We start from the raw sequence: 22,462 nt of genomic DNA on the forward strand, positions 1-22,462 counted from the left end.
TTTCCCATCTGCTTGTTTCTGTAATAATATTGAACCGTAACCCTGTGAACTAGCATCACAATGCAGTTCAGTTTCTGCATTTGGACTATATATAGCTAAAATAGGCTGAGATATCAATTTATCCTTAATTGTTTCAATAGCTATAATATGTTCTTGTTTAATCTCAAATTTTGAATTTTTCCTCAGTAGATCATAAAGAGGTTTAGCTATAATTGAAAAACTATTAATAAACTTTCGAAAATAACTTGCCATACCCACAAACCGGTGTACCTGTTTAACATCAGTTGGTACTGGGTAATTTTTTATGGCACTAACATTGTTAGGGTTTGGACTAATACCCTTTTCAGTAACAAGATATCCTAAAAATTCAATTTTCTTGTGCAAGAATTGACATTTGTCAAGTCTAAGTTCTAATAAATTGTCAACTAGAATTTGCAAAACAGTCTCTAATATTTCAATATTTTCAGAAAATAATTCAGTAGCAATAAGTATATCATCAAAATAGATTAGAATTTTTTCCTGTTTAACCAATTCACTAAATACCTTATTAATAAAACGTGCAAAAACAGACGGACTGGATGACAAACCAAATGGCATCCTGCAAAATTCATATTGCCCATTAGGAGTAATAAAAGAAGTATATTTTCTTGAGTCGGTATGTAAATTAACATGATAAAAAGCATTTTTTAAGTCTAGTCTTGTGAAATATTTTTTGCCTTTTAATTGATCCAATTGATCTTCCACCAATGGCAAGGGAAACTGATCTCTTACCAAGTTTTTATTTAAAGTTCGAAAATCAACACATAAACGATAATCTCCAGACTTTTTCTTTACAAGTAAAATTGGTGAACAATAAGGTGAACTACTTTCCTGAATAATATTTTGTTCTAAAAGCTCTGTAATTATTTTATTTAAAGCTTGTTTTTCTACAAATGACATACGTCTTGGACGAAACGCAAAAGGTTCCGATTTATTTAAAATTAAATTCATATCAAAATTAACTTTAGGTTTATCTGGTCTTTTCACATGTAGATAATTTTTAGTAAAAGAATCTTTAATTATGTTTGATTCAGCATATGTTAAAGCTGGATCTAAATTAAGGCAATCATCTTCCTTATTTTCAATAAATAAAACATCAGAAAAAGGAAATTCATATGTATCAGTAACTTCTTTCTCAGTCTGAATCTCAACTGACTTTGAAAAAGTTACTTGTATACCTGGTTGTGCAATAAAATCTCTACCTACTATAGCAGCATATGACATTGTATTATTTGGTACAACATAAAACTTTAAATTTACCATAATTTTATTAATACATACATCTTTCTGAAATGTACCTACTATTTCCAAAGGAGTCCCATTAATCCCTGTAAATTTATTGTTTTCCCCTGTAGGTACAATTAAATCGTGTGGAACATATTTAAGTTTGATAATACTAATAGGTGAACCACTGTCTATTAATGCACTAATGTTATAATTAGAAAGATTAGTTCCTACCTTCACAGAGTATTCTATGTTTACCATATAGGGTTGCACTCCTGCTTCTTGCACAACATTCGTTGTACTATCTGGCTGAACTCGCTCTGGACAGTCTCTAAGTCTGTGATCCATCTTTCCACATTTGAAGCATGAACCTCGTTCCCTGCGTGGCCTGGTACAGTCACCTACTTTGTGTCCCTCTTCATTACAATTGAAACAACGGATTCCAGGACGTTGTGCTGCTGGTATGGAACTTCTTTGGCGTGAAGTGCTAGCTGTACTCTTCGGAAATCTATTATGATTAAGCTGTGGGGCAGTCTCGTTTACCACATTGGACATTCGGCTAAATAGATCCTCAACGGTTTTAATTTCATGCAACATCATTCTAGCTTGACTCTGAAGTGTTGGATTGTCAAAACCCTCAATAATATACTGGATTAGCTCACCTTCTGGTACTCCTGCACTATTTCCTAAGGTAATTTTCTCTTGGTAGTACTTAGTGAACTTCTCACCTGCTTTCCACCTTCGCTTTTCAAAGTTTCTGCGCAGCGCCACGATATCTGCCTTATTAGAGAACATCTTTCTCATTTCAGCCTTTAGTGTTTCCCAATCCATCATAACGTATTCAACTTTGGAATTGAACCAGCTTTTTGCATGGCCAGTCAATTTTCCCATTGCTATAATTTGCATAATATTGTCAGGCACATTATATACACTTTGTACCGCATTAAGTCTTTCTAACCATAGCGTAATGTCTGTGTTTTGACCAGAAAACTCCGGTAACAGGTTACCTATTTCTTTGTTACTAAAGGACGGCTCTTTTTCTCGTGGCTCTGTACTTGTTATTGTTTTTGACTTGTCCTGATATACTAATAGGGCTCTTACTGTCGACTGGATCATATCTTCTACAGTAAACTGTTCCTGCAATGGCACTGTAGCGTTGGTTTCGCCGGCCGGGGGGGCTGCCGGTATACTGGCTTCGTCCTCTGCCTGCATATTGTTTTGTTCCATATCCCACTTCTGAGTTGTTGGGCTTCTTTCAAAAATAAAACTCGGATGGCACTCTATAACTTAATATATTTCTTGATTTAACTTTCATAATCGTAAATGTGTTCTTCCCTAACCTCATAATCTCATCATCCATAGATATATAATACTCTAGATTGCGCCCTGCGATCTTAAAATGGGTGACGGTTGCGACAGAGATAAATGAGCCTATTTGGTCGGTAGTCTCTTTTTAATTTAAGGGGAATATCGACGACGTGAATATCCCACTTTATCGAGTAATATGTGTTGACAGTTGGAGCGGGTGGTGACGGGAAATGGTCTTTGGTCTTCGGACGTGGATAATCGTGGTTCGAATCCCATACCCAACTTTACTTTTTTTATTTTTATTTAATCAATATTGCGTTTATTAGATATTTTTACATCTGAAAAATGGACCTAAGTAAATCTAGCAGATAATAAATGTATCTATAGTAAGTTAATATTGGAATACATAATTTGTGAACTGCATAGTAAAATAAAAGTCATTCGTTATTAATAGATATAAATTCGTCATTATTCGAATGATGTGAATGTTTATTTTGCTTCTACTTTTTTAAAAAATTGTAACAATAGTTTCATAAATAAAAATAATGTCTAATTACTTATATAATTGAATCGGTCATTTCAAAAACAGCAAAGTCCACAATTTTCAGAAACTAACTTTTTGAGAGGAATAGACTCCTTTAAGATAAATGTTGTGTGCAAAAACGACACCAGTCCAGTAAAAACATTAGGAACAAAACTACAATATAACTCTGAATTTTGATGTCATTCATTTCATCCATCTTTCGACTATATAGTTAGTTTTCTTTGCTCTTCTGTAAAATTAGGAATATGTGATTCATGTTGTTTTTGAAATGACCGATTCAATTAATAAATCGATGGTACATTATGTTGATATTAATTATTGGTAATTTTTTACGAATATTTTTAACAATTACTTTATACTATTCTACAATTAACTTATTAAAAAATAACATTGGCTTTTATATTTTTAAAAATCTATAGGTATCTACACAGTTTTTCTTATTTGTTATATATTTCTTTGCATAGATTTACTTTAGAGATGTAATAATATCTAATAAACGCAATATTGATTAAATAAAAAATAAAAAAGGTAAAGATTGGTATGGGATTCGAACCAGGATTATCCACGTCCGAAGACAAACGACCAGTTCTCGTCGCCATCCGGTCGAACTGTCAAACCATCTAAAATACTCGACGACAGAGTAGGATAGTGACGTCGTCGATACTCCCCTTGAATTAGAAAGAGACTACCGACCAAATAGGCTCATTTATCTCTGTCGCAACCGTCACCCATTTTAAGATCGTAAGGCGCAATCTAGAGTATTATATATCTATGTCATCATCTGACCTCTTCCTCATCTAACCTAACTTCATCTGTCAGCTGTCCATCAAGTCAGTCAAAGGGCTTGTGGCTGGTATGCCGAAACCATGAAAGGCCTCTAACATTAGCCGAAAATTTAAAGTTGACTACAGATGTTAAGTTATTAATTTAATAAAAATATATCATAGAGTCATTTCAATATTTCAGATAAATATGAGTTGTTTATTAGCCTAATTCGTGGTTATCCACACATATTATACGATAGGTAAATCCAATAAACATTTAAAGACCAGGAAATGAAACAAAATAGTTGGAAATCCCACGGTATGCGGCACCAAAGAGCATACTTTCGTTTATTTCCTAATCCATGTAACACAAAACAGATAAATATTATAATAAATAATAGTATAAGTATAAATAAATAAACACAAAGTTTGTTTACTGTTCGTATAATTTATAGGCTATGTTGTTGAATTAGAATTAAGTCATTGTTTACTCTTTCTACTCATGCGCAAAAATTCCGCTATGTCGATCTATAAATTGACATAAAATTTTCTTCCGTCTCCAGTCCGTTTCTTACGTCTACGTTGCATTTATGCTACGTCAAACTATAAATCCAACTTAACTTTCCAAAATTTCAAGTCATCTGCCAACTTTAGACATTTGCTATTTAGGAAACAGGAAGTGATGTTGTTAACAAAGATATTAAAATGAAGTGGCGAAGTGTGGCCACCTTGAGGAACTCCAGACGTTACTGAAATACTGTCAGACAGATGACAACCTATCTTGACTCTTTGACTTCTACCATATGTAGAGTTTTTAATCCATTCAACAAATGTGTCATGAAAGCCTACATTAATTAATTTGTCCAAAAGTATTTGGTAATCAACACGATCAAATGCCTTGGAAACATCTGTGTATATAGCATCTACCTGTTTACGGTTTTCCATTTGAGATAACATATCAGATTGATAACAAACCAAGTTGGTTGCAGTGGATCTTTTGCTACAAAAACCATGTTGAGATTGAAATATTAAGCCTTTAGAGAACCAAGAAAGTTGCTTTGCTATAAGACAGTCAAAGAGCTTAGGGATTGCAGATTGTATACATATACTACGATAATTTTCCATGTTGTCTTTCTGACCATTTTTAAATATAGGAACAATATAACTTTCTTTCCATGAAAAAGGAGACATAGAGGTTTCCAGAGATTTGTTAAACAACATAACAAGCGGCATTACAAGGGTACAGAAACACTTTTTTAATAAATAATTAGGCACTCCATCTGGGCCAGCAGTAAGCTTATTGGGCAGTTCACATATGATATTAAAAATATCGGTAATTAAAATATGCCATTAAAAATCGGTCGTGGTAATCTTCGAAGGACAAATATTTGTACTAACATTGCTGTTTAATGGATGGATAGGTACGTGAAGGTTATTGCTATTAGGTGAATACACAGTTTGGAAGAAGTTCATAAATAAATTAGCTATTTCTTGACCATTAATTTGTTGCTGATTGGGCTTGATAAAATAATGAGTTAGGTAAGCTGTGACTAGATCGCTTATCATTTATGTACTTTTTAGGCCAGCGTCTATCCCTTTGATATAGTTGTTGAAACAAATTTCAGACAGTTGTTTACATTCAGTTCTTAGGTGGGAAAATCTAATATAGTCAGCATCGGAACGATTATTAACATAAATATAGTGAGCATGTTTTTTCTCCAGAGTCATTCTTCTAAGATCAGCAGAGAACCACTTGGGAAAAGTTGAAGTACTATATTTCTTTAATGGCACAAAGTAAGCAATGCCTATTGAAAGAACTTCATAAAATAATTTTGTAGCCACATCAATATCATCAACTATACATACCTGCCAGTCTATGGAAGCAAGGAAGTTGTTAAGCCGAATTATGTAATCACCATTCCGAAAATCATAGAATAACTCATCATAAATCAACTTATTTGTATTTGTTTCTTTCACATCGAGCATTAAGCAACATTCATAACCAACATGGTGGATGCTAGGACCTAAAAGGGGATCGCTTGCTCTTAAGATACTTAACTCTCTAATATTAGAAAAAACTAAATCTAAATAAACACCACGATTATTGGGAATATTATTACATTGATACAATTTAAAAAAAAACCAAAGGCTTGAGCAATATCCACGGCTGGATCACCTGCAGGACAATGCACCATCAAACAAAACTCAGCACATTCTCCCATGATGCATTGGGAAGATTATAATCACCAAAAATATAGAAATCCTGTGCTGAGTATTGCAGCACAACATTTTCCACAGTTTGACAATGCCAGCTGTATACTTCGCGAGGTGACTGTGGAGGTATATAGACACCACCAACCACAAACTTGACTTCATTAAGTCGATATAAGATGTATTTGCTCAACCCGACTTTCACGAATACTAATGGCTTGTGATTTTAGCTTATTGTTAACAAACACTAGTACACCACTGCCACTCAGCTTTTCACTGGTTCTCTGGGATCTATCACATCTGTAAATACTAAAACAATCACATCCAATTTTACAATCAGCTATGTTATCATTTAAGTTACTCTCCACTAAAATAATTATATTGTATGAGCAACAGGAAATATTTTTCAGGACCTCAGAAATCTTTTTACGAATGCCTCCAACATTTTGATAAAAAACTGTTAATGGGAAGGATACTAGTTTTTTCGTTGTTTAACTTCACAAACTGTAGGTACACCATTGCGATATCTAATGCATAGATTTTCATTACCAGCAGATTTTCTTTCATCTAGTTCCTTTTTAGCTGCCTTGTAGGATTTTATAGGTCCTTAGTTTTGTTCTTAGATCTTTTGCTTCTTACCACATTGGCTACCGTGAGACACAAATGTTGTGTCTCATGTTGTTGACAACATGAGACATAACATACTGGAGATATCGTAGGCTGATGAAGGACAAGAACTTATCCAGAAATACAAAACTGACAATATACAGAGTTGCAATCAGACCAGTAGTTTTATACGCAGTTGAGACAATGTGTCTCAGATAAAGATAAAGAATACTTAAGAAGATTCGAAACGAAAATTCTCTGAAGAATCATTGGCCCTCTTCTTCTTCTTAACTCAGGCGAGACTCAGTCTCTGGCACTTGGTCATAAGACCTTTGTACCACACCCTGCTCTTCTCCTTAAATTCTAATAAGTTCTGTGGCCTCAACAAAGCCCAACAGTTTTCTTATTTGTAGTTTTAGATCTCTTCTGGTTTAAACGTCATTTGAGCAGTGAATTCTCGCCTTACATCACCTAGCACACTGCAATGGCATAGTATGTGTATGGCAGTATCTTCTTCCGTTGCACACTTTCTACACCATGGTTCATTCACCTTACCATCACGGGCCCTATAAGAATGGAAAAGAGAGAAATGAGAAGAAGAATGAACTTAGAGACAAAGTGAAGGGAGAAGGTATAGTTAGATTTATTAACACGTTGAATGCCGCAGTGTATTTAATATTACTGCTCTCTGGGCCGACTTAGCCGTGGTCCACACAGTATAGCAGTCACTGCGAATCAAGTGTGATTCACGTGGCCCTGTAAGTAAAATAAGCGTGAATTGTATATGATTCGTGCAGCATTCAACGTGTTAAAGTGCAGACACTGAGATGGCTGGCACACATAGATAGAAGTAAAAATGACCTACTGATTAAGGTCACCAGATGGGAGGACCAGGTCATGAGAGACATCAAAATTCTGAAAGTCAGGAACTGAAGAGAGCTTGATCATTGTTTAATCTTCATATTTGGTAATGTCTCTCACACTCGCTGATAGCTGATATATGTTTAAGAAATGTGATAGAATAAATTGGTGTTTTGATTGGTTGAAGAATATGCAAGTTTTGTTTCTTGAATGGAGGAATCGTATTAAAAATACATATTAGTGTCAATCAGTTGTGCAGTCACAGATAACAGTCTTGTGTATACAGTGATGAGCACGCTAATAACCTGAAAATAACGCAAAAGATGGAAACATATTAAGTTGTGAGATAAACAGAAATGAAACTTCTAGAGATGGGAAATTTAGCGATAAAAACCTATAAATTTATATTCTATTTATTGTTTCCCATCTTTAGACGTATCAGAGGAGTACCTATATCAACTAAAACTGTCACTGTCACAGTGGCAATTGCCAAACTCATTTGATACGTCTTAAGGTGGGAACAATAAATCGAATGTAAATTTATAGGTTATTATCTCCAAATTTCCCACCTCCACTAGTTTCATTTCTCTTTATCTCACAACTTAATATGTTTTCTATCTTTTGTGTTATTTTGCCGGTTATTAGCGGGCTCATCACTGTATACTTAATGTGAACAAACTTTTTTTTTACCATTTAACACATTGCATGCCACGTCGATCATATATGAGAGACACAGATATTTTGCTAGGGGCCACATTGCTCATTTTTGATAATACACGTATGACTAACTTTTATGGCCGTGGATATTAATGGCCCCTGAGAGTAGTATCCCGATTAAAGTGTGGCAAGCAATGTGTTAATATGAATCCAGCAGGAAAAAAAATCATTCCTGTGGAATCACTTGAAACAAAAATGAAAAAAATAAGAGTTTGGTGTACCTATGTTGTATAAAAGGAATTATATTAAATTTTTGTTGGAAATACAACAAATTTGCAAAAACATGGGCAATACATTCAGTTCACAGTTTTAACAATTATTTGTTATTAGTTTTTACAAGTTGTTATATTTTTTATAACTTTTTTGTTTCAATAATTCATACATAATATAGTAGAATTTACTTCATATTATTTTTTAGTTTTATTAATAGGTGTATAACTTCTCGTCTCTTTGTATTTTTCAATCATTTGGAATCATTTGTTTGTACCCGAACTTTTCATTATGTTAGTTTATTATACATATTTTTTAATTTTATTATTGAATGTTTTTAGTTGCGGAATTATGTCATTCTGTCACCAACTATTTAGTAGAACAGAAGCAACCAATGAAGGGAATATTACTTCTTCAAAAGGCCATTTCAAAGCTAAGACTATATGATTCACAATTAACATCTATTCATGCAGACTTGTGTCAGCTGTGCCTGTTGGCAAAATGTTTTAAACCAGCTTTAGAATTGTTGAATGTAGATGTTACAGGTATATGTCAAGAGGTAAGAATTTTATGTGTATTTTAAATATATTTTATTCTATTCTATACCCAGAATAGAATAGAATGTCAGAACCTTACATTACTGACTCTAGATAGCCTATTTTTGAGATTGTGTAATGTGTATGTGTCAACTTTATGTAAATAAATATTGTTTAACCCCTTCTGTTAAAATACAGTATCACACTACAACCAATTAAAGTTAATGTAATAATAACACTAATTTTAGAAATTAAACTATTTTTATCAAATTTATTATTCTACATAGTATGTGAGTTAAATTAAATTTTATCCATAAAATACCATTTTAAAGAAAAATTATTAAAAAAGATAAACAAGATAATTCGGATGGAATTCCCCAGATTATTTTGTGCTTGATATCGTCCCAGTCTCCTAATCTGGGAAATTCCATCCGAATTATCTTGCAAGGGATAGTAAGGTAAGTTATAAACAGCAGCACAATAACTTCACCTCCCACACAATCCCATCAGTCAAACATCCAAACAACCTTATCACCAATCAAATTAACTAAATCGAATCTCCTTCTGGACATCACCCACTTTTGGGCCTGGTTTCCCAACTTTTAGATTTGAATAAGGTAATTCGGACGGAACAAAAATACCTGAAATATGATGCAGATGGCACCGCCGTATATGGCGAACGAAAATTCATGATGCACCCGTGTGTATCACCGTACTGAGCCGACAGTCAAGCATGATGCACACGGGTGCATCACCGTACCGAAGGGGTTAATATAAATAATTAATAATGTTATGTTTTAATAGTGTTTGAAATGATATTCTGATATTTATATCAATATTTGTCTAAAACTGTTTATGATGAATATAGTTAATGTTCTAATTCTTTGTGTATTTTTTGCAGATGTCACAAAATCCAAACGGACCTCAATTCGAATCGAAGTATTTTCTGTTGTATTATTATTATGGTGGAATGATCTACTTAGCTGTTCGTAATTTAGATAGAGCTTTATATTTTTTCGAAGTAGCGATTACTACGCCCTCACTAGCTGTTTCACATATTATGCTAGAATCGTTTAAGAAATACATTTTAGTGTCTTTGTTGCTTTATGGAAAGGTATGTATACGTTTTATGATGTTTAGATGTTGTATAAGGTATAACCAACAACTGTAGTTTTTTCTTGACTGTATCATTTATATTTAAAAAAACTTATTTCAGGGAATGTAAAGAATCCATTTATTTTTATTTCATTTATATCACGTTTATTTACAGTGATATATAAATTAAAAGCAACAATAATTAATTCAGAATTCTCAGCTTATACCGGGTGTCCACTTATATTTTCTCCCATTTTAACTGCCTATAACTTCTAAACGGTTCAAGATAGAAATATGCGGTTTTCGCTAAAATGTTTCATTTTAGTAAAAGTTTTGTCTGAATGAATTGAGTTTTTTTATATCGCTTTCAATTACGAAAAAAATGGCGGATTTTTGAAAAACTTTGTTGACTTTTTTTTTAATGGAACGCCCAGTATATATTTTTTTGTAAATTGAAAGAACGGTCATTCACCTATCCAGCGATATAAAGTTTTTTAAAATCGGTTGTCAAATGACTGAGTAATTAAGTTTTAAAATGAGAGGTGCAACGTGGACATATCACATAACTAAATTACATAACTAAGCAAATTGATATTATGTTATGTGATTTCCACATTGCATCTCTCATTTTAAAAATTAATTGCTCAATCATTTGACAACCGATTTTAAAAGCTTTGTATCGCTGGATAGGCAAACGACCGTTCTTTCAATTTACAAAAAAAATATACTGGGTGTTTCAATAAAAAAAGTCAACAAGGTTTTTTTTTCAAAAATCCGCCATTTTTTATTTAAAAGCCATATAAAAAATTCAATCCATTCAAACCAAACTTGTACTAAAATAAAACATTTCAGCGAAAACTGCATATTTCTATCTTGAGTCGTTTAGAAGTTGAAGCCAGTTAAAATGGGGGAAAATATAAGTGGATACCCGGTACATCAAGGATAGTCAAGGATGCAGTGTTGAACTACCATTCATTATTTATGCTGAAGATTGAACATAATCCTTATATTTGAAAATGAATATCTTATTTTTTATGAAGCAGACTTTTACAGATCTAAACCTGTTCTGGATTATATATTGTTATTTGCAACGTAAAAGATCATTTGTGAACATCTCAATCGTAGTCATACTCTTGCTGAGCTTCATCGTGGCTTTTCTGATTACTTTTTTGTAGTTCTTCTTCATTCTTTTGAAGTATGGACAGTAACGAGATACAGCTGTATAATTTCCGGGTGATTGGGACTCTTCATTGTGCATCCTTGCCTCACGAGGAGTTAGAAAATGGACTGTTATTTCAGATACAGCCCCGCATGCCAGGAGAACTTTAATGAAACCTGGTAGGTGTCGCCTGACATCTGGAGTTAAAGGCCTTTAGAGATTTAGTCAGTCTGGCTCACCTTATAGAGTTAGTGACCATGATTGAGTATAGAGAGTCCGTAGTAGGAAACACTATATAGAACAGAGTAAGAAACGAGGATATAAAACAACATATATTCAACATATAGATATTCTGGATTTAGTATAATGTGAGAGATAGCAGGACAGTCCTTACAGTAGGGATCCTGGTCTGTACAGAATAATGTAAGCGGGTGTGGCGTAATGCAGCACTTTAGTTGCATTGGTGGTGTGTGGACTAAATCGTACAGGACATGATACTGATTGGAGAAGACATTCAGGTATTAAATGTGCGAAAATCTTTTCAGGCCGTAACAATGAAAACACGTTCTTGAATATAATAAAACTTATACTGAAATTATGCCATCTCCTGACGTAAGGAAGCAAACTGAGCCTAAATTCGAATTTCCAGATCAGAACTATTTCAGAGGGTCCATTACAAAAATCAGGTTAGGGCCTTGGAATCTGGAAATTATATAGGTAAGAGTGTAGGGTTGGTAGATATGCTTAAAAGAAGGAGAGACAAATTGCTTGCATTTAAAAGACAAGGTGAAAAGGGCAAAGGCTGAAAAAACTAGGTGAAGGATACAATTTATGGTATGTAGGGAAAAGTAACTCTAAAAATGGATGGAGTAAAGTAACTCTAGATGGAAATTTAGGCAGTAGAATTGGAATGAGATGAATAAAATGGAAGGAAGCGAGGCGTATGAAAAATTCCAATGAAACCGAAAGCAAAAATTCGACAAAACTGTCCAGGTCCAGCTATGATGTACGGAACTCATTGTTGGGCAGTTAAAAAGAAAGGGTTGATGAAGAAAGTGGCACCCGTTGATGCCAAAATGAGGGAGCATAAGAACAACTTACAAAAAAGAGTTCTTTGAATAAATATAATGTGAGAGAAAAGGAACTGAAACATAACATTTAACGAGAATGAAGGATGATAGAATAGCGATGATATATGAGACGGATGTTCAGCAGGAAGAAGACTACCAGAAAGAGCACTAAATAATGGCTAGATGTACGGCCATCGGAATCGAAAATGTTATTAAACAGAACACAGTAAATACAGGTCCAGAATCTAACGCAACAAGAAAAACAATATTGATGAAGGAAACATTAAAATTTACCAACTCACGACTTATCATTCGTTTTATAATTACTGCAGAACTAATTTACCAATCATTTATCGAAAATGCACTGTTCTATTTATACAGGGTAGCGAGAAAGTATGAAAACACGGTAATTTCTCGGAAACCGCTAGAACAATTTTTATAGATTTTGGGTGGGTAAGTGTCTTCTAATGCGGCCGATATTATAGTGGTAATTACATTGTTGTCACATCTTCCGTTTTTCTGGATATCTAATGAACTTTCTTATTTTAAATGGAACACCCTGTATATTTTTTGCGTTTTGAAGTTCTTACAAGATACTGATCATTTTTAATGTTATATTCCCTATACCAAAATGCCATAGTTTAGGAGTTACTGCTACATTTACTAAAAAAAAAATTAACCAAATTATAAAAATAAATTTTTTCGGCCCGGCTAGACATTATTTTAGGTTCTTTGGATCATTGGAAACAAAAAAGGTCTTTTGTAAATTTCCTCAGAAGTTAATCGTTTCCGAGTTATAAACAAATTAAACCTGAAAAAAATCGAAAAATGACGATTTTCAAGGTTCAAAAACACAAGTAAAAAATACTGTTTTTGAAACCACAAAGTGTTTAAATTCAAGTACAAACCTTATTTTATCAGGTACTGATAAGTAATTTGGTCTTATGTAATTTTAAAACATTGGTTTTTAGTTGTTAATTCAGCCAGTTGATCACTCGTCCTCTCATATGCGCTTTATTAACAATTAAAAAAAAACAATGTTTTAGAATAAAATATGCCAAAAATTCTTATAGGGAGCTGATAGAAGATGGTTTGAGCTTGAATTTAGGTACTTTGTAATTTCAAAAATTATTTTTTTTCTTGTATTTTTGAACCTTGATAATTGTCATTTTTCGATTTTTTTCAGTTTTAAATTGTTTAACTCGGAAACGATTAACTTTTTAGGAAAATTACAAAAGATCTTTTTTGTTTCCAATGATCTAGAGAACCTAAAATAATTTCTACACGGGCCAAAAAAATGTGATTTTTAAAATGTGTTTAAATTTTTTTTAACAAATTCCGAAATGATGGTATGGGTGTTCCATTTGAAATAAGAAAGTTCATTAGATTTTCAGAAAAACGGAAGATGTGACAACAATGTATAATGTTGGTAATATTGACCACTATAATATTGGTCGCATTAAGAGACCCTTACCCACCAAAATCTATAAAAATCGGTCTAGCGGTTTCCGAGAAATTACCGTGTTTCCATACTTTCTCGCCACCCTGCATACATACATACATTATTTATTGACAACATTGATTTATTTATTAATAATATTATCTATACACTGTAACAATTAACAATTTTTTAAAGTATGCAGGAAAACACTATTGTTAGTTTATTAGATTGGATAGCTGCCTGAATTTTGAACCATAACAATAACATATTATCTGATATTCCTTATACTGTAACATTTATATTTCAGATTCAGTCAATTCCCAAGTTTGCTTCTCAGGTGGTTTCACGATTTATAAAACCACTGTCCCAGCCTTATTATGAGTTAGCTAACGCTTTCATATTAAACAATACAGCCGAATTGAATACTGTACTTAACAAACATTCTGAAGTAAGTGAAACCTTTTATTACGTGTATCTTAGTATGGTTGCCTCCATCTATATACTGTCCGTCGGCAAATTCAAATAAATACCACGTTTAGCCTAGAAAAAGTAATGTATTTTTTACCACCAAAAATGAGATGTTTTAACCAAATATTGCTTCAAATATAATGTGCAGAATAATTTTTAATTCGGTTCCGCTAATAAAATTGCTTTTTTGTCCTTAAAAGTAGAAAAAACGTTTAATTTCTCTTGATTAATATTTATCGCCTAATAATTTTAACTTGAAGTGTTTACTTGAAGTTCTGGAATGACTAATTTACAATAATTTTTCAAATACCGGGAAATGCTTATCTTTAAAGCCGCTACTCGAATTTCTTAAACATTTATATTAAACATTTATACCACCCCTTTTTTGGGCAATAGAAATATGGAGGCAACTATATTTAGAAAAAACCATGGATTAGTTTTGGTAACAATAATTATATTTTTGTAGATGTTCACCAGGGATCATAATATGGGTCTTGTGAAACAAGTATCTTCGGTTCTTTATAAAAAAAATATTCAAAGGTTGACAAAGACATTTTTGACACTTAGTTTATCTGACGTTGCAAGTCGGGTGGGTTTATCCAGTCCAGTAGAAGCTGAAAATCATATTTTACAGATGGTAAGAACATTAAATTTATTAACATTATCTACTAAAAATAACTACTGTACGGGTACCGCCCCCACGCTGTCTTAATACTTCATATTAGGGAACTTGCATAAAATTTTAAATTCGAAAAAAATGTTATAAATCACAACAGAACATAATTTAAAACATGTATCAAAAATAAAAAAGTTGTTTTTGTTTTCCGTTTGGCCCCTAAAGACGATTCTAAATTCAAATTAAAGCAACTGGCCCAAAACGCGTCATGACGTCATATGATTATATGTTTACATTTTGCACTGACAAAGTAAACAAAATTGTATATAATTTTAAATTAGACATTATAAACGTCAGTAGAAAATACAGTTATGTGACGTTACAAGTGTTTTGATCGTTTGAACTATTCATAGAAAACTTATACTTTTACAAAATGGTTTTGTTATCCATAGTAAACCTTCTTTCCTTTCCTTCAAAAACTGTATCAAACTCCAATCTCAACAAACTGGTATATATTATTACAATGACATACGATAAATGTCATTAGCATATAAATATTTTTCACTTATTCCGCGACGATGAGCTGGCAAAATACCCAAGTAGATGGAGGCCAATAAACTAAAGAAGGAGAAGACGAATATAGTGATGTTTCAAAACCTCGTGAACCTCGTAAATACGCATGCACGAAAAAATAAATGAACCCTAAAAACATGCACCATTTTAATTTCGTAGGAAATTGGGCGGCAGGGTAGGATTTGCACATGCTAATGATGATTGACTTGAATGATGATTGAATGCTAATATTGATTTCCAATAAACATAAGATATTATGTTTCTCTAATCGTAAACATTCCAGTTAGTCATCGCATTTTTATTTTATCTCACATTGAAAGATGTATCTAATAAAAATTTACGACTTCCCCTCTTCACTGCCGATAAAAATTGCTGTGTAGTGTGTACAAATGAGTAGGGTCATTCCAAAGTGAGTCTTATCCATTTTTTATAAAAATTAAGTTGGCACTGAATATCGCTGTACCATTGATTTGGACATACTATTATAACAAAATACTGTTGCAAATCGCTTCTTGTTCTATATAAAACAAGTCTAAATATTGCGCATCTTTCCAAAATGCGCGTTATCCACGAGCAGTGTCATCTCAAAGCGAGTCTTATCCTTTCAGCCAATGGCTGCCTCCGATTTTTAGCCACGTGATCGTTTTGATCTGCAAAGGAATGTCTCAAAGTTATGCAATCTTGGCATTTTAAAATATCCCACTGTAAGCGAATCATTGTAGAAAAAAAGAATAAAGGAGATGTTACAGTAAGAGGAGAAGAATATTACAGTAGTGACCTTTGTCAATCATTGTCTCTCTGGAAACGTGGAAAAAATATTTCAAAAATGGTACTGTATGATTTGCCAAAGGGAGTTCAAGTTAAAAATGCCAAAATTAAAGATATTGATATTTTATGGAAAACAATCCTGAGTGTTCGTTTTTAAAAAACTTTATGGAAGAAGTTATTGTTGCTCCAAATAACATCACTGAGCCTAACACCGAGTAAGAAATAGAGAGAGATTACTGCGAAAGTTATTTTCCAGGACCTGCTGAATTAAGAGTTTAATAATTAAAAAATGTGTTTAGTGTTTTTGTTTTTTAGCCTATGTGACCATAACATTATTTTTATTTTAGCCAAAATCTGTTAGGTATAAGATTATTGTTTCGAATAAAAATATTCGTTCACACTACTTCCTTTGTCTACATTATTGTTATTCCAAAAAGCGTCTTATCCACTGCGTTGTTCCAAAGTGCGTCTTATCCAAATTATAATTAGGTTTTTTGAGCTAATGACGCAAAAACGATTTGAAAAACCTTAACGTATACTAATGTTATGAATTATTAATGAACACTAAAAAGTTTCATACAAAAAGAACCATCTGATAATAAAAAAATGGTTTTTTCTAATTCTTCAACATTTTTCTCGAATGGATAAGATTTACTTTGGAACGACCCTACTCAAATGTAAAATATTTACATTGCACTAATTTGGCTTATAAATAAACCTTTTAAGAACTGAAAAAAATCTAGAGGACAAATAAATAAATAACAAATCAATGTATGATAGAAAAATAATAGGATTTTGGTTTTAAATTCAGCAAAATATGTTTATACGAGACGAAAACCTCGAATTCCTTGGGAAAAATATTCCCATGAGATTTTTTGCATAATTACTTTCATAAAATACCGCAGAATAGTATTCAAGAGGTCGTTCATACAAAAAGTGGTCCTAATTTATTAAACGTTTTGTATAAATCCATTTTTTAAATTGTGGAAAGGGCATCAAACAACTAAAAACAATGTTTTAAAATCAAATAAGCCCAAACTAAAGTAGCAGAAACTCATAGAACAAGATTTGGTGAATTCAAAAATAATTGACTGTTTTTGAGCCTTAAAATCATCATTTTGCGTTTTTTTTCAGTTTTAAATTGTTTATAAGTTAAAAACGATCAACTTTAGAGAATAATTACAATAAACCTTTTTTATTCAGAATGGTCCAAAAAACCGAAAAAAAATTTGTCCGGGCAGATGAAATTGATTTATACAATTTGTTTAAAAACAATTATTGTTTAAATAAATTAGAACCACTTCTGCTGGTATTATGTTTTAAAACGAAATAAGTTAAATACAAAGTTAGCAATTAATAATCACAAAAAAAAATAAATATTAAAGCTATTTCACTAACGCAAACACTAGTTCGTCTTTGTCTCGCTACGATAAGGCACTGAAGAGAACTACATGTTTTTAGAAATGCCTGATATCATTGTGTCGTTCGTAGATCGACGTCACTAAATGATTACGTCAGGTCCACGACATTATGAATTACCAATCCCCAAATATAACCATAAACATAACAATCTAGTAAAACTATGTGACGTCACGGGCCGTTTGAACTATTTTAAATTACAGAAGATTTTAAATTTGTATATCTAAGTTATTATGAGTTTTCGAAGCGTAAAATTTTGGGAAATCTCATTTTTAAACAAAACTGAACAATATTATGTAATAAAAAAAATGTGTAAGTTCCCCTTTGCAATGCTGGCATACTTCTTATTTGTAAATTAACGCTTTCCATAGTTTCAGTTCAGTGTTGCTGCCAGTGCAGTCTGGCATCCAGATTGTGTAGTAGTTCACCCGCTATTTCTTGATTGCCAGTTTGAAAAAACGTCTGAAAAAGGTTCGGGACCAGTCATATAATTGATGAATATATGTGTATTAAATAGTGTGATGTTATCTGCCTTCTGGTCCCAATTAATTAAAACTCAGGTTTTCCGATAACATTATATTTAATTCGAAGTCAATGATTCACTACATAAGTTGTTTACAATATTAACTTGACCTATCCTATACGTGAATACCTTCCAACTACATCAATAATCATAATCTTCTTTCTCGACCGAGTTAATGTTTATATACAAATTTAAATAATAACAAAACATGACAATTCAATGCTACTTGCGGTTATTGAATCCAAGAACAGATACTACATGGATTAATGACTTTGAATGAGTTTTAAACATCTTTTGTACAGGGTGATATTATAATACCATACCTCCCCGTTTTGTTAAAATTACATATTTTTAAAATGTGATGCTCCTCTTTCCCTTTTACAAAAATGTTTATGGTTACCTAATACTATTTTCAAAAATTAAATTTCCTAATTATCCTAACTAACTGTAACATGGTACGTTTCAGAGTTTTTTTTTAATCCTAAAAATTGTTTATTATTATCACTAATTCACTTTCTGTTCCGTCTTGCTTTTTAGTCTTTTCTCCATTCACAAAACAGTGTCCACATAAAAACAGTGACTAAACCTATCGGGATTTTTAATATAGTCTTTTAGTGCCTATATGCATCTCCTATAAGCAGGGGAATAATTTAATCTACCTAGCTAAAAATCTCGTATCTAACTAAAAGTCCTAAGCTAAGCTAATATTACTCGAATCAGTTAATAAAAATGTAACCTTTACTTTATTAATAATTCATATTTCAGTCTTCTTTTGCTTTATTTATATATTTCTTACTAACTTTAAAATAATGTTACCTATAAAAAAATGTAATCTCTCTAAAAACTTCTAATATGTCTCTATAAAACTTTCAATAACTCTCTTGTACCTATAATAAAGATTTAATCTATGTTGCTGAATGTCTAAAAATTTCACTTTCTGTGTCCCTTTGCTTACTATCTACTAACACTTATTGTAAGATATTGTCTATCCTTAATTCAAACACTTCCATTTTCCGCGAAAATTTAACCTGAATCCATTATATACATTTAAAAATAAGTTATTTATAATTTACATTACTTTAGAGAAAAAAAAATTTACAGCTTTAATTCTTAGACATAATTCAATGATTAGCTACTTATTTGATATTATTCTTAATTTTGCTTCTTTTCTTGCAATTTTTATGTGTCTTCTTTCATTTTTCCCACATATTTTAATAAAAAAATTATCTTTTTTTCTCTTCTTCTTCTTGTCTGGTACTACAACTATATTTCTTCATTTTTCTCCACATAATAACACTTCTACAGTGTACATAATTCATCTTCATATACATATTTCATATAACAATCATATATCATTTATCTCATGTATCATTTCATATAACATCATAATCATCACTTCATATACTAGCTCCGATACCTTCGTTTTACCTTAATAAAAGAGGTTTCACTCGGATGTCTTAGTTCTCCGCCAATATTAACCCGAATTTTCGCCCTGATCTGTACGCACCATTAAGGTGGTATAGTTAACTCAAAACACGAAATAGGTATTTTATGCGGTTCAAATTCTTCTAAAAATATCACAACCTCAATCCCTTGCTTTGAGGCCGTTGTTTATTCACGAATAATCATGAATAAAATAGGTACCCTTCAAAACACAGAGTGGGTCTCTAATAAGCGTTCAAGCTTCTATAAATCATTAGTACCTTCCTAATTTGACAAGAGCAGTGGGTTTCTTATTGTCTCTAGTTGCCTCATAATATTTAGCTTATAATATTGTTAGTTCTTCTTCTTATCTATATAGTCCTCCAGATTCTTTATCTCGACTCTTCAGGTCGGTTCGTTAAAAATATATCTCTTGCTTATAGCAATGTTTGTCTTAAAGCTCTTATATCAACGTATGTCAACACTAATCATTATTCATTAAAACATATCATTTATCACTCAAAAAAATATTAATTCAGGTTCATCTCATACAAAATTTAACACAAAATCGAAGAAAATGTATCTATAGAATCAATAAATATCAATAATAAAAACAAAATGGCTAATAAAAATTCAATAATAGTATACATATTCGATACAAATTCAATTCAAAATTCAAAAACAGCCTATGCAAAAGTTAGATAAAAATATTCAAAATCAGTGCAAATCTCAAAATTCGATAGAATTTTTTTTGGAAAAAATTCGATATTCCATACAATATTTAAAAATAACCGTACTAAAAATCGAAATCGGATAGAGATTTTTCAAATAAATTTAATAACAATTCAAAATTCAATAAAAATTCAAGAATAGCATATATAATAAACTTTGATAAAAATATTCAATTCAAAAATCACTTCATGTTTCAAAATTCATAGATATTCTTAAAAAAAATCGATACTTCATAAATTATTCAAAAATCAGCAAAGATAAATATTCAATGTTCAATAATAATATAAAACGAGGGAAGCATTTTTAATAAAGATAGACATTCTTACTTACATTTTATTTCCACTTTGTCTTTACACTGTCGCTCACTGGGTTTCCTGTCCATCTTCGCCGTCTCCGTTTCCACGCTGGCGCCACCATCTCTGCTCCTTTCAGAAGACCTCCTCTAGTCTGCAGGATCAGCCATGTATTAAATAGTGTGATGTTATCTGCCTTCTGGTCCCAATTAATTAAAACTCAGGTTTTCCGATAACATTATATTTAATTCGAAGTCAATGATTCACTACATAAGTTGTTTACAATATTAACTTGACCTATCCTATACGTGAATACCTTCCAACTACATCAATAATCATAATCTTCTTTCTCGACCGAGTTAATGTTTATATACAAATTTAAATAATAACAAAACATGACAATTCAATGTTACTTGCGGTTATTGAATCCAAGAACAAATACTACATGGATTAATGACTTTGAATGAGTTTTAAACATCTTTTGTACAGGGTGATATTATAATACCATATATGTGATAAGAACTAAACAACGTAAGGTTTAACCTATACATATTATGTTTTCGTTTTTAACATAGTGTTTTTAATAATATATTTATTAATCAATTATTGCCAATGAGCTAATTAAATACGCCAATCATATATTGCGACAGAAACGCACCATATAGTGCTACGCGTGGCGGCTTAAATGTCGTATGTATGCGCATCATTATCAATTAAGAAACAACGGTCTAAATTGAAATAAGCCCCGATTACTCGTCAGAATCTTGAATTTGAATGTTTAAGCTTCAACTTCGTGATGATTACGACATCCAGAAAAAAAATTCCCCTTAGATATCGCAGATAATATAAGCTTCATCCCACTAACGCTGATTTAGAGCCGTTTCTAAAGTATGCTGGTAACATCCAAGATACCCTTCGGTCGTTGGTTTCTTTGAGCATATATTCTTCACCTTAAAATCCTCTATTGGCTTCTAAGCTAAATCTAATTTAGTCCAGGAACCGAAGCTTTTCGCCTCTCAATTTTTACAGAATGCATCGATTTGTTTGAAAATTTGAGAATAAGTAGTGGATAGTCCAAGGATCATAATCTATAATATGATGCCGAAAGGCGCTTTTACCATAGGGGTGGAAATTTTTTTATTATAATTTGACCGCAAAAGTTGATAAAAACATTCATTCTAAGCAAAAAACGTTCTATTCATTTTTTTGATAATGTTAATAGTTTTCGATTTATTCGCTATCGAAAGTGTTAGTTTTTTATCGAAAAAATCAATGTTTTTCGATATACTATTTACGATTCACTCGATTTTTGCCGTAGAAAAAAGGTTTTCAAACCAATTCTTGGCGATTAAATAATCTACAATTTCATATTTAAACATTTTTTCGTATCTCTGATGCTAATCTGGAGAAAATGGCATGGTTTACCAAACTACAAAAATTCGTTATTCGCATTTAACTCCAGTTTTTTAAAAACTAATCATTCGAAGCCAGTCAAACGTCTAGAATCTATTATACATAAATAAAGAAGAATGAATAAGGCCAATGACTAAAAACACCGCCAACTTACATTATTATGCTTCCAATTGGATTTCTCCTTATTTTTTCAAAAAAAATATTGATTTTTTAACCGTAACTTTTTTATTTTTTATCTTAGAGAGTTTGGTGAAAAATAATTTTGTAGGTTTTTACAAGATAACAATTTTTCGTATCTCTGATGCTAACCTTTCTATTCTGAAGAAAAGGCCATTTTTTCCAAACTACAAAAAATCGTTATTGGCTTTTAACTCCATTTTTTTAAAGGAATCATTCTAAGCCGGTCAATCTTCTAGAACCTATTAATAATACATAAATAAATAAGACCAA

At 31.9% G+C, this 22,462-nt stretch overlaps 1 protein-coding gene across 1 annotated transcript in view; it reads left to right on the forward strand.

Moving 5' to 3' along the window:
* The window catches only part of LOC114327118 (COP9 signalosome complex subunit 3), a 33,817-nt gene that overhangs the window by 4,535 nt on the left and 6,820 nt on the right, over nucleotides 1-22,462 (forward strand). Inside the window, exons 3-6 of the mRNA XM_028275621.2 lie at nucleotides 8,826-9,043; nucleotides 9,922-10,134; nucleotides 14,093-14,233; nucleotides 14,720-14,890. Coding sequence (XP_028131422.1) covers nucleotides 8,826-9,043; nucleotides 9,922-10,134; nucleotides 14,093-14,233; nucleotides 14,720-14,890 — 743 coding nt within the window. The remainder of the gene's footprint in view (nucleotides 1-8,825; nucleotides 9,044-9,921; nucleotides 10,135-14,092; nucleotides 14,234-14,719; nucleotides 14,891-22,462) is intronic.

This window comes from Diabrotica virgifera, chromosome 7 (genome assembly GCF_917563875.1).
Source record: "Diabrotica virgifera virgifera chromosome 7, PGI_DIABVI_V3a".
In the NCBI taxonomy this organism is placed as follows: domain Eukaryota; kingdom Metazoa; phylum Arthropoda; class Insecta; order Coleoptera; family Chrysomelidae; genus Diabrotica; species Diabrotica virgifera.